The 13,718-nt window shown below is 47.0% G+C and overlaps 1 protein-coding gene across 1 annotated transcript in view; it reads left to right on the top strand.

Moving 5' to 3' along the window:
- LOC147692587 (RNA-binding protein 6-like) overlaps nucleotides 1–13,718 on the top strand; it is a 1,208,024-nt gene that overhangs the window by 647,416 nt on the left and 546,890 nt on the right. The window contains exon 8 of the mRNA XM_086938798.1: nucleotides 13,159–13,233. Within this exon, the coding sequence (XP_086794924.1) occupies nucleotides 13,159–13,233 (75 nt within the window). The remainder of the gene's footprint in view (nucleotides 1–13,158; nucleotides 13,234–13,718) is intronic.

Here is a 13,718-nt window from a genome sequence, read left to right as displayed (position 1 = left end):
CGAGGGACAAGAAACTCACACTTCCCCCTTTATCTTTTGAAAGAAGGAAGCAATTGAATTAAGACATTTCAAAGCATTTACATGAAGGGATTTGTTTCTTAGTGGGTTAAGCTTTGTTTTCTTAAAAGCCCTTGCAGAGATCCTCCTTCCATATGGAAGCTTTCTGGCCGTCATTATGAACTTTCTGCTGTACCTCATCAGACGTTGGTCAGTTGATGGCAATCTGGCAGTCTAACAACCACCACAAACTCAATATTTCTGATAGATTATTATTGTAATAATACACTGGGTGTAGAACCAGCTGTTGCTGTTCGGAGCTCACCACAACAAGCCATCACCAACCCAAAACTCAAGACCAAATGCACTCTCTTACCTCCTGTAGATGCCAAACAGCTGACCACCTGGAGTCAGGTTCATCATGGTTCTCAGGGCCACCACTGCCCCAAAACCTGAGATCAGCTGCCCTCCCCAACTTCCTTAGGATTCCAATTGGTGGGCCACCTGGAGGCAGGTTTGTCGTGATTCTCCAAGCCGGTATAAGTTAGTAAGATGGCAGGACGGCAGAATGGATAAAGGAAGTGGCAACCTAGGCACGAGCAAACTAGCACCCCAGCAGAACAGCACCACTACTCACTTTATTGGCCAGAAAAATCTAAACAGTTCTTTGACAATCTGCTGTATCCTCACTAATGGAAATTCACTCCCAACACGCTGTAGTATGACTAGACAACCAATATCCAATGCCCGGGAGCACCAGAGAGCACCAAAGATACCGCCATTATTGTTGCTGTCATTGAAATGGGGTTTGATAGACTTCAATATTATTACTGTACTAATTTTATCATTGCAGGAGGGGATATGATTTATAGTAAAGGATAATGATGGTATTAGACACGTCAGACCCCTCTCTTTACACTCACTATTCTAATCCAGCCATGAGCAGTAAACACCATCGGTATGGCTCAGCACCGTACATTACAATGCCACTTTCTATTTTTTCCTCTCTTCCCACTTGCCACTTTATTTACTTCCAGAGCCTTCAGAGACTCTCCCTGCATTTCGTTGCTTTTATCTGTGGTAATGTTTGTCAGAGGCCGACGCCTCCTTGCCGGTAAGACGCTGATAGTCCACTGGACTGGTGGCCCGCTGACTTGTGGATTGCTGATCGTTATCCTCTGACAGACTGCCTCACTGTTCTCGATGTGGGCGAAAAGAGGTTCTCCAAATCTCCAGACCGCCAGGATGCTGCGCTCTTTTCTTGCGTCTAACCACTCCTTGCTCATCCTCCAGGATTCAACTTCAGCCCGAGGTACCTGGATGCTTGCATTAGGGTTTTATGCTGCCTCTGCCTGATCAGCCAATTTGCAAGATGCCTATAAAAGACATGGACCCCAACTGGTTACTGTGCGGAGCAGAATTCCATTGTGGAAATCTGTTCTGCACAATTAAAGGACGCCCGGTGTTTCTGCATCCTGATTTACCGGGTGCGGGAACAAGAAACCTGACTTGTGGAAAAAAGCTGCATTGTAGCCCAGATCTTTTCCAAAGCCTCTGCCCGAGACTGCCGAATCGCAAATAAAGTACAGGGCAAGCATTATATTCTCCCACCTGCCCACCTACATCCTATCCTCCTTCCTTCACCTTCCACACACACATCTCCTGCCTTACAACAGCCTCTGGCACTCTTTTACAAAAGCCCTCAGCACATTTTTACCACCTTCTCAGAGAAGGTAGTGAATGTGTGTGCTAAATTGCATGGAAAATGGAATACCGTGTGAAATAACGCCTAATAAATCAGGGCCCATACAGTACCTCCCCATTCTGTCGAGTTCAACTCTTAATTGCATGGTACTGGTGAGTTGTTACTGCACAGTACTGATACTTACTTTTGCAATGTATGCACCCCGCCAGTACTGGGTGACTTGTAATCGGTGTCTCTTACTGCTATTAGGACTAGGCAGTCTCAAATCTAACCAATCTGCCTGGTTTCAAAATTACTATTCCTCCTTTCCAGTTATTTGTAACAATTTGGCCTCTTTTCTAAGGTAAGGTCCAGAGATTAAGGCCATTTATGATTGTATTGCTCAGTTTCCGTTTTCGTCCTGTCTCATGTAGCATAATTACAAGTATTCTCCCTCTTTGTCACTCCTATAACAGCTCTAATATAATTAAGAAAGAGGAGGTGGATTACTCCCTTAAGTCAGACTTGCCAGGTGATGGTAATGACACGTCAGGACTTTATAATCTATATCTGAACTTAATTGGCCTGCTTTTGCCTTTATCCCTAGCACCTGTTTTTATCTGTCACTGTCCCTAGCAAATTGAAGAAAGGGGGGCTCATCAAGCCTTGTTGGAACTGGCACTTATCCAGTATTTGGGTGTCTTTCATAGATTCACATGCCTGAATCATTCCCCGTCGTCGAGACGGGAGCCTCCGGTACATAAAAAAGTAATGTCCTAAGACATACATAAAGAGAATAGGTCTAAGGGTCTAACCTTAGTAACCTATCTAGGTCCTTATGCAGGAAGGACCAAATAGAGTAGGCTCCAGGGTCCCACCTTGGTAGCCTATCTGCGTCCTTCTGTAAAAAAGGACCAAAACAAAAGGAACAACCAATCAGCTACTACCTCCCTCTAGAACCTTCCTGTGAGGAGCCTCAGTCTCTCAGATTTTCTACCGCACGTTGTGCTAGGGAGTCTCCACCTGAGTTCTCCTCAGGAATATCGTATTTTCTCCAAACTTCACAGTTTTTTCGACTTTCTACTATGGCTGACGTCAAGAAAAGAGCACTTTTCCGTCCCTGTGCCTCCTGTGGTAAACTAAGGCTCCACGTGGACGACGAACATGAGGAATGCCTGTATTGCCTCTACCCTCACCACAAGACCATCGACTGCAAGATTTGCCGTAAGTTCTCCGTCAAAACCCAGAAAGACCGGGAAGGGAGACTTCTTATCTGGCTGAACAGGCTCAAAAACAAACCGACCGACCTCATTTCCGAGGGTGAGAGCATGTCGGTCGCCTCACAACTTTCCCTGAAGAGGCCTAGGGCTTCCTCGCCTGGCCACTCAGCGACCCCTCCTAAGAGGTCTAAAAAGGCTTCAGAGGGCAAGCCTGCCGTATCTAGCAAGGACCTTCCTGTCTCTAGGAAGCAACCACTGCTTACGGTGACGACGGCGCAATCGGCGACCACCTCATCGCCTAAAACCGTCTCAACATCGACGACGACGGTATCGACGACGATGGCATCGTCGGCGTCCTCCTCATCGACGACTCTAACCTACTCGTCGTCAGCAGGACGACCGATTTCATCCTCCGCACCGTCGACGACAAGACCGTCGACGAGGACATCGACGACGGCACCGTCGACGACAGCACCGTCGACGAAGACGTCGACGACGACACCGTCGACGAAAGTCACACCGTCGACGAAGCCGTCGACGAGGGACACTCCGTCGACGAAGGGCGCTCCGTCGACGGCGGCGCCGACGACGAAGCAGTCGACGAAGGAAACGCTGCTTAAAGCTCCGTCGACGAGAGGGTCGTCGACGGATGCACCGTCGACGAAGACTATACCGACGGCTACTGGTACCTGGAAAGAATCCGAGCTCTTGTCACACGCAATGGACGCTCAGACTTCCCATGTCTCCATTAGGATCACCAAAAGGCAGATCACTCCGGAGATGACCTCACCTAGTAAGGTCCAACAGCTGACACCATCCTGCTTCTTACAGGACCAGGAGCCGGAGGAGGAGGAGGAGTTTACCCAAGCCACTAGTCCTTCCGACCTAATTGTCAAGTGCCAGAGTACGGACGAAGAGCAGGAGGTTGAGGAATCGACCCCTCCAGTAGTGCCTACCCAAGTCCACACCCAGGTGACCCCAATGGTGTGCTTGCCGGCCTCATTGGTTGCAGACTTGAGCTTTCTCGTCCAAGACTACAAACTGCGGTTTCCGCAGAAAGCCACCCCTACTGTCCCACCAACCCCGCAGCCATCTGTGCCCGTTCCTGCACAAGGGACAAGACCTAGGCCCCCTCCACTGATCCTTCCTAGGACACAGGACCCTGCTCAAGATCCTATCTCGTCCGAGGAAGAGGACAGGGAACATGAAGAAGGGGAAGTCCGAGATGATGATACGGACGTGGATGCGGACCAGGACTATGTTACTCACTCTCCAGCCTCTCCGGAGCCACAATCTTCTGAGTCTCCACCTGCTGATATTGGAGGTTTCCATAACCTCATGGAAAGGGCTGCCAAAAGGTTCCATATGTCAATGGAATCTCAGGAAACTGAATGTTTCCTCTATGACTTTAAAGAACCAACTAAGAAAACTACTAGATCGATTCCGATCATTGATTATCTACTCAAACAGGGCAAGCAGCTCATGCAATCTCCAGCTTCCCTACAGGTAATCGTACCCAAACTGGATAAAAAGTACAGAGCTACGTCTTCAGCTCCAGCATGCCTCACGGGTCACCCCAAGGCGGACTCTGTGGTCACCCAGGCGGCGCAGAAGAACTCGCGTAACCCTGCATCACCTTTATCGACACCACCAGATAAAGAAGGCAGGAAGTTAGATGCAGTTGGGAAACGCTTTTCCACTACCTCTGCGACAACGGTGAAAATTGCCAATTCCATCGCCCTTCTTGGGCGTTACAACCGCCAACTCTGGGCGGACATCGCGCCCTACATTGCCGACCTGCCGGAAGATGCTAAAGCGGAGGCACACTCGCTCCTCCTTGAGGGCCAAACATCGGCCTCAGAACTGATAGACTGCGCCATTGACGTGGCCATGACTGGATTCAGACAGCTGGCGGGAGCCGCTGTCCTGCGACGCCAAGGCTGGCTTAAAGCCACCTCTTTCAGACAGGAGGTCCAGACCAAGATCTTAGATATGCCCTATGATGGCGATCACCTATTCGGCGAGAAGATTGACGAAGCCCTCACTGCAATTAAAAAGGACACTGACACAGCCAGAGCCCTGGGCACTCTGCAATCTCGCACTCAGTCCTTTCGTGCCAACAGGGGGAGGGGACAATCCTCCTATAGAGGATCTTATCAAAACAAGTCCTCTTACTCTTACTCTCAGGGTAAAACGCAATTTCAACAGCGCCAAAACCAGTCGGGACGTCAGTCCTCCTTCAATAAATCGTCCTACAGAGGGAAAGGACAGAAGAGACCAGCAGGCAATCGACAATGACTTTTCCAATTGGCCAGCCCCTCCACCATCGCTTCCCTTGCGACTTGGAGGGAAGCTTTCCTTTTACCTTCAAAACTGGCGGCAAATAACGACAGACCGGTGGGTTCTGCAACTCCTTCAATTCGGCCACTCTCTAGAATTCCTCTCAAACCCTCCTCAGACACCACCTGTCAAGCGTCCTCACAGACACCTGCGGCTGCTTCGGCAAGAACTAACATCCATGCTCCAGAAAGGCGCGATAGAAAAAGTTCCACACGCCCAGATGGGGGAGGGCTTCTATTCCCACTTCTTCCTCATCCACAAGAAGGGGAAGAAATGGCGTCCAATTCTCGACTTAAGAGCCCTCAACGTGTTTCTCAAGAAGCAATCGTTTCGAATGGTCACGCTACAGGAGATCCTGGGACTCCTGGAAAAAGGCGATTACATGACATCACTCGACCTACAGGACGCCTATTACCACATCCCTATCCTCAAGGGTCACAGAAAGTTCCTAAGGTTTGCAGTCGCAGGGATACACTACCAATTCCGCGTACTCCCCTTCGGCCTCAAATCTGCTCCAAGGATCTTTACGAAATGCCTTTCTCCGGTCGCAGCCTATCTCCGCCAGCAGGGACACCAGGTCTTCCCTTACCTGGACGACTGGCTGGTAAAAGCTCCGTCGAGAGCAGCCGCAGCTGCATCTTCCAGCGCCTGTCTGCATCTTTTCCGCCGCCTTGGACTGACCCTCAACAGGGAAAAGTCATCCCTGACACCAGCTCGAGTCATCACCTTCCTAGGAGCTACCCTGGACACGGATTGCACGAAGGCCTTTCCATCACAGGAGAGAAAGTCGAAACTCATCTCCTTGGCCAAGTCAGTGGCATCCAAACAGTCTCTGACCGTCCGCCTCTTCAAATCGCTCCTTGGCATGATGTCGTCATGTATCCTTCTCATCCCTCACTGCCGCCTAAAAATGCGCCCCCTTCAGGAAGAACTGTCAAAACAATGGACACAAGCGAAGGGATCCTTCGAGGACCGCTTACGAGTCACTCAACATCTAATCAACAGTCTACAATGGTGGACTTCAGACAAACACCTGTCGCAAGGACTACCGTTCCTGCTTCCGGCGCAACCACATATCATCACCACGGATGCATCCTTGGAGGGCTGGGGTGCAGTCCTACAAGAACTGCAGACCAACGGAAAATGGTCGCCACAGGAGTCCAAGCTCCACATCAACATTCTAGAGCTACGGGCGGTCTTCCTGGCGCTCCAATCGTTCCTCCCGCGCATCAGAAACTCCCCAGTGCTAGTCAGGACGGACAACACCACGACTATGCACTACCTGAACAAACAGGGTGGGACGCGCTCGCTATCTCTCTCTCGAGAATCTCAGAGAGTTTGGAACTGGCTTCTACAACATGGCATCACCCTCAAAGCCGAATACGTTCCAGGCAAGGACAATGTCCTGGCGGACGCCCTCAGCAGAGAACAGTCCCTATCCCACGAATGGGAGTTAGACGAGAGTGCATTGAACCACATCTTCACGAAGTGGGGGACACCACAGATAGACCTCTTCGCCACCAGGGAGAACGCCAGATGCCCAAGCTTCGCAAGCAGGCTTCCCCAACCAGGAACTCTAGGGAATGCATTTTCAATAGCTTGGCAGAACGTGTTTGCTTACGCCTTTCCGCCATTCCCACTAATACCCAGAGTAATCAGGAAAATGAAATCGGAGCCCTGCACTCTAATCCTCATCGCCCCATCCTGGCCGAGGCAGCACTGGTACACGGAGCTCCACCGTCTATCCGTCCACCCACCTCTTCGTCTTCACAGTCACCCAACCCTGCTCACGATGTCTCACGGGCAGGTTCTCCACCCGAACCTGGGCCCTCTGAAATTGTCAGCCTGGCTCCTGACTACCGTGAGTTCAGCCATCTAAACATCCCACAAGAGTGCAAAGATGTCCTGTCCAACGCCAGAGCTAACAGCACAAAAAAGACCTATACTCTCAAGTGGAAACGCTTCTGCATCTGGTGTGAAAAGGAGGGTCTACACCCCTTCCGGGTCACTCCCCAACAACTCCTGCCATACCTTCTACACCTGGCGCACTCAGGCCTGGCCCATGCGTCCATCAAGGTCCACTTGGCAGCGATTTCTAGGTTCACTCGAACTTCTAGGGGCCCCTCTCTGTGGGCGGACAGACTCATTAAGCAATTTCTGAAAGGCCTCTTTAGGTCCTTCCCTAGACCAAAACCTGTCCCTCCAACGTGGCAGCTCAACATAGTTCTTCACCAGCTGATGAAACATCCCTTCGAACCTATCCACAAGTCTGACATAAAATTCCTGTCGTGGAAGACAGCCCTCCTACTTGCTCTGACCTCGGCCAGAAGAGTAGGCGAGCTACAGGCCCTTTCCGTCCAGGACCCATTCCTTCAATTCAAGGAGGACAGAGTCATCCTGCGTACCAACCCACGTTTCATACCCAAAGTCCCTTCGGACTTCCATCTTAATGAGCCGGTGGTTCTTAAATCATTCTTTCCGAACCCATCTACCCCGGCTGAGAGATCACTGCACTCTTTAGACCTTCAAAGATGCCTAAAATTCTATCTTGACAGAACAAGACAATTCAGGAAGTCATCCCAACTCTTTGTCGCATTCAGCAGGCCTAGGAAAGGCATGCCCTTAACTAAACAGAGCATATCACGATGGATCTCCTCAGCCATAACTCTCTGCCACGAGAAGGCAGGAAGACCTCTGGACTCACGGGCCAAAGCCCACTCCACCAGAGCCATGTCTACGTCTGCGGCACTATTTGCTGGAGTGCCACTCCTAGACATATGTAGAGCGGCGACCTGGAAGTCCCCGCATACCTTCACCAGGCACTACTGCTTGGACGCTGAGCTGACGAAAGACGCAGCAGTGGGCAGAGCAGTGCTTCGCCATCTATTCCAGTGAGGTGAGCCCTCCTACTTCCCACCATCCTTGACTGGTATGCACATTTCTTTGTTACTAGATTCTGCATGACATTGTATGCTGTTGTTTTTTTCCTACAGTCACAAATGTTCATTTCTTGCAGTAATATACTGTCTGTATCTTCACAGAATGTGCATATTGTATTGCTTGCTACTCTGATTCAGGCATGTGAATCTATGAAAGACACCCAAATACTGGATAAGAAATGCGTTACTTACCTGTAACTGCAGTTATCCAGTATTAGTGTCTTTCATAGATTCACATGCACCCTCCCGCCTCCCCTGGAAGGACTCACCTCTCTCTACAGGTTTACACCTATCCAACTTGGTGCGTACGAAAATCTGAGAGACTGAGGCTCCTCACAGGAAGGTTCTAGAGGGAGGTAGTAGCTGATTGGTTGTTCCTTTTGTTTTGGTCCTTTTTTACAGAAGGACGCAGATAGGCTACCAAGGTGGGACCCTGGAGCCTACTCTATTTGGTCCTTCCTGCATAAGGACCTAGATAGGTTACTAAGGTTAGACCCTTAGACCTATTCTCTTTATGTATGTCTTAGGACATTACTTTTTTATGTACCGGAGGCTCCCGTCTCGACGACGGGGAATGATTCAGGCATGTGAATCTATGAAAGACACTAATACTGGATAACTGCAGTTACAGGTAAGTAACGCATTTCTTTCTGCTTGGCTGAGGCAATGCCCTATCCAGGCAGAATCTACCACTCCCATCAGGCGCGTGCGATTACTCTCACGGTATAACCTGCTGCATTTACCCTTGGTTAGCTTGGCAGTGAGCAGTCAGGCATACCGCAGAGGCAATGTCTAAAGCATTGGCTCAGCACTCAATCACAATAAATACCTTGAGCGGCACAAAAGATATTTCACACGTGATGTATAGAAATAGCGTTTGTATTCAACACACATAATAATCAACACAACATGTACATCATGTATTCCTGGGCCTAAATCACAGTTGGAATTATTACTAGCAGTACTAGGCCCAGTCGTATTTGGATGACATCAGCAATATGCACACGTGGGAAAGATCCTATTCCTCAGCCAGCACCCTTATGCGGTGCAAAATGTTGTCCACCCCAGGCCCACCCTTGCAGTACTTATAATTCAATCCCACCCAGTTTGAGGTTGCACCCCGCGTCACAGCAATATTACAAATGTGTACATACCCAGAATTATACTTCTTCTGAGCAGCACAGCAGGTCGAGACCGCACGGGGAATACCAATGTTAAATGTAATGCTCCTTTTTTTAAAGAAATCAACGTATCAGGCAAACCTCTGTCCAGTGTTGTGAATCACAGGCGGTTCCCTACTGTCACTCCAATAAACACACATACATACTTGCTACGCACTGATAAGCGGTGCAACGTATATCTGGCAAGTCCGTATGGAACGCGATCTCACACATACGCACTCAGCACCCTAATGCAGTACAACTGATACCCAGCAGGTCAATTGATTACAATCTGCAGACCTGTTTGGCCCCAAGCCTCCCTCTGCCCTCCAACTAACCCAGCGATCCTACACCCACAAATTGGAGACACCCTAACCCTCCCACCGTCTCTTGACCTACCTCCGATTGTTCTCAGAAGCTTTCCTCCAGCCCAGTCAGTCACCCTCAAAACCCAGGCCCGATCCGGGCAATACTACCTGGTTACGCAGTGCCGTCTTGGGAGGCTGGGTGAGGAGAGGGCAGTTGGTCTGCCACGCTGAAGGCCCAATGAAGGATGGGGCTCTCTGAAGCGTGCTGCACCCTGTCAGGTACTTGTTAATCAGTTGCACCCAGGCAATACAGGCACTGTGTCGGGTGCGCAATTATATGGGTTGCACCAGACTATTCCTGTCACAATGAGGATTTGCAAACTCCGTACCTTCCTGGAAATGAGGCACAATGTCCGGTGCTCAGGGATCTTGGTCGTACCAGACAGTTCCGGACATGTACACAGGCGCAAGTTCAGCAATACCTCATGAGGTAGAACGAGACACTACTAGGGTTACGCACCCATATCTGAGGATCGTAACCTGTGAATCTGGCACCACACGCAATGAGCATGCAATCAGCTTGTCACCTGAGATAGATGCAGCACGTTCGACAAAGTTGTCCACTCTGGGTCTCGCAGCCAGTGAATCCGCTCAACACCAACGCATCACTTACGCGTGCCAAGGTCCACAGTATGCGGGAGCCACACTCCTTGGATGGGGACAAGAGTTTGTGGATCCGCATAAGGCAATCTAGTCTCCAGGCACAATTCTTAGTTCCGCGCACACGCCGCGCTACCAGTTGAGATCTAGCAGATGATGTGGGCACTTGAGGGCACCACTCTTCAGGTGTCACAGGTAGACTGTTTGGTCCCTCTTAGGAGACCTTTAATGTCCCTGAGACCTCCAAATGAACAGGGGGCAAGCTCAACAATCCCTTGGATTGCACACTTCAGGGTGCCACACAGCAGCTGACAAGTTTTTATTATTTATTTCTTACAGAATGTATTTACTTCAATAGTGTAAAAGAGAGTAATATTATAGTTGCGCTTTGCATTTTTCCAATTTTTAATGTTTAAAGACATAGTATACGCATTGCGTTATCGAGTTTTCTGGAGAGGCGCTTTGATTACTTGTTGCAAGTGCCATGAGGCTTGTTACACATTAGGGTTATGGTAATGTATACTAGTTTTTATAAAGACAAGAAGCATAATGATTCAAGCATTAGGTGCAAAGGCCGATTGAGTCATCTTTTGAAGTTCAGTGGATTAATTCTCTGTCTTTTAAAAGAGAAAAATTCTCTGTTTCAACTGAATTCAGTGTCTGGTTCTTATGGTCTGAAGCAATCATGGAAAATTACTGATATCCTAATACTGAACTGCTGCAGCTCCTGCGATTAATATACTGTGCTACAACCTATCTTTACTACATTTGTTGTGTTCATACCTTCGTGTGTGAGAAATCACCAGAAATTAATAGATGGATTTTAACTTATTGACACATTAAATTCTTTTGAAGATAATTCCCGATAGTTTGCCAAATAGATCTATTCCTACCTTGTTGTGTTTCAGGATGAGAGATGTGAGGGGTGTGTTTTGGTTGCTTTATAGGATACATGCAGTATGCTGTGTTTTAGATAGATAATCAATATATGTATATGTCAGTTTCAGACGTTTACACATAAACTTACCGTACAACTCAACATTTCTTTGATTACAGAGGACCTAAGTACTTAAGGATGTTAAATATGTATCACATCGCACAAAACGGATCCTAAATTGCTTTGTTTCTCTAAAGCCTATGGCCGTCAGGTGGGAGATTTTATAATGTGGAATAGGCACTTTTTAGTGAGTGGTCACAAATACTGTTTCAGTTATTGGGTCTTGGATTCCATTACATTTCTCGGAATTCTGAAAGATATCTTCGCAATTATTCTTAAATATTTAGAACTTTGTAAGGGCTGGGCAAAGTAGGAGAATCATCATGGACTAGAAGCAGGTGCTTTCTCTTCCCATGCAGACCGAATATGTCAGTGAGACCTCTGAGTCCTTTGTGTTTCTGTTTCTTTCTCAAACAGTAATTCAGATGCCAAAACATTAAAAACATGTATATTGATGAAAGTCTTGTCTGTAGACCGAACAAATTGCATTGGTACTCTTTTTTATGAGGTTTAATTGTGTAGACCAGGGGTCGCCGACCTTCTCTTCATTAGGAGCTACTTATAATCAACAAGGTCACCCTAGCTACCAGTACTAATAGTGTTGTAAATATAACCACATCAAAAAAGATGACATTATTGGCCCCTGAATGCAAGCTTAGCAGCAGTGCTCACCTTAGTGCATCAGGCAGGGTTGTCAGAGTGAGGTAAAAAGTATATCTCAATTTGGAATGCCTTTGTATGGGTATCACATAACAGCCATAGCTGCAATACTCTTGGCACCTAGAAAATAAGTCTTTCCAATTCCAGAGGATTTGTCGATCCAATTTCATCTTTAAATATATTTTGGAAATTCAACAATTTTTCTTCAAACATAGGGTTATAAGTTCTTAATATACACACATTTTCATCTCATATACACACTCTTCAATGTTGGTATAAATATATCAATTCAGTCAAGCACAATCTTCTGACTTAGTAGGCTGAGCTTCACGCAGGAGAGCTACTTGCAAGTAGCTGGAAAGCTACCAGTATCTCACAAACTACTCGTTAGAGAAGCCTGGTGTCGTCCCTACTACTGCAGTTTCTAACGTTACATCATCGACTTAATTCCACACACTCACTCGACTTTATTTAATCTACCAAATTTGACAACAGATCTGTCTGAGTGGTCCTGAGACATATTTCTCTTTCAAACTCAGTTGGTCTGTGCCTTCTCCAGTACACATCTCTTAGATGGAGTGTTTTTCTAAATTAAGTTTTATAGGAGCGCCCTGTGCTTTGCCCTGGACGTTCGCAGTTAAATTACATTGTTACATGCAATATGTGTTATTAATAAGAGCATCCACAGAAGTACTCGGACTCACGAATACATTGAAGGATTTAAACCCAGTTCCCTTGTAGGCGCTATATTTATGTGCTGATGGACACTGTAGCAAGAGATTGTGGTACATTATATGAACAATTTTACTGTGATTACCCCCATGTGTTGTCTGCTAACTTAAAATCTGTCAGGCTGATTAATCAAATTTTAGTCATGGAAGGCGTTGTTCCACATGTGTGCATTCTGTGACATAGGTAGCATCTAGTACAACAGAGCATCAGGATGTCTACTTTTATTTTATTTCAAGATTCTGGTGGCAGACAGTGTATTCATTCCCTTCATTCTTTTTGTTTATTAGATTTTAGCCTAAGCCCCCTAAAAATGTTTACACGGTGGAATAAAATGTTATTGTATACATTTACATATCGGAGAAATTGCAGTGTTCGTTTCCTAGGTATAATTTGACGTCCTATTTAAACATTTTATTCAAATTGTTAGATTGTGTTGGTTAATATTTCCATTTTCTCAACAGGGTTCGATGCTTATTGGTGGCAGTAAGGTTTCTTTGACATATGTACCGGACCCTACTGACTGGTTTTGTGAAAAGGTAAGTGTGTGATATTTTTTCAGTTTAAAGGACTAAAACCAATTGGTTTGTTAATTCATCTGATAATGTGTGATAGTCCCAGAAACATTTGCGTTACCACCCACTTTTTTTCCTTTAGATGCATCTAACAAGGTTCCCTTTAAGTTTTATATGCAAGTCTCTTGAGTGCCCAATGCCAAGAGATTTCAGAATGCCCTAGGGCAATTCCCACTGATTTGCATAAGTTCGCTAATATAGCCTGGAAAATGTAAGGGATTGAATTTATAAGCTTATCTGAGATGATGACGAATGCTTTGGTGACCATCTTTACTTTAGTTTTGCACTTTATAAGCATGCTAGGCATATAAAAGTGGTAATTGCCTTTCGCATTTTAGTGCTACCTATTGCGATTACTAGAGAGCTTTTAAAATACATCTTTCTCCAGTATTGGAACTTTCATAGATTCCCATTGCTTGTATCATTCCCCGTCGTCGAGATGGGAGTCC

The sequence above is a fragment of the Lissotriton vulgaris genome, chromosome 9 (assembly GCF_964263255.1).
Source record: "Lissotriton vulgaris chromosome 9, aLisVul1.2, whole genome shotgun sequence".
Taxonomy (NCBI): domain Eukaryota; kingdom Metazoa; phylum Chordata; class Amphibia; order Caudata; family Salamandridae; genus Lissotriton; species Lissotriton vulgaris.
This window is presented reverse-complemented; position numbering and strand designations above follow the sequence as displayed.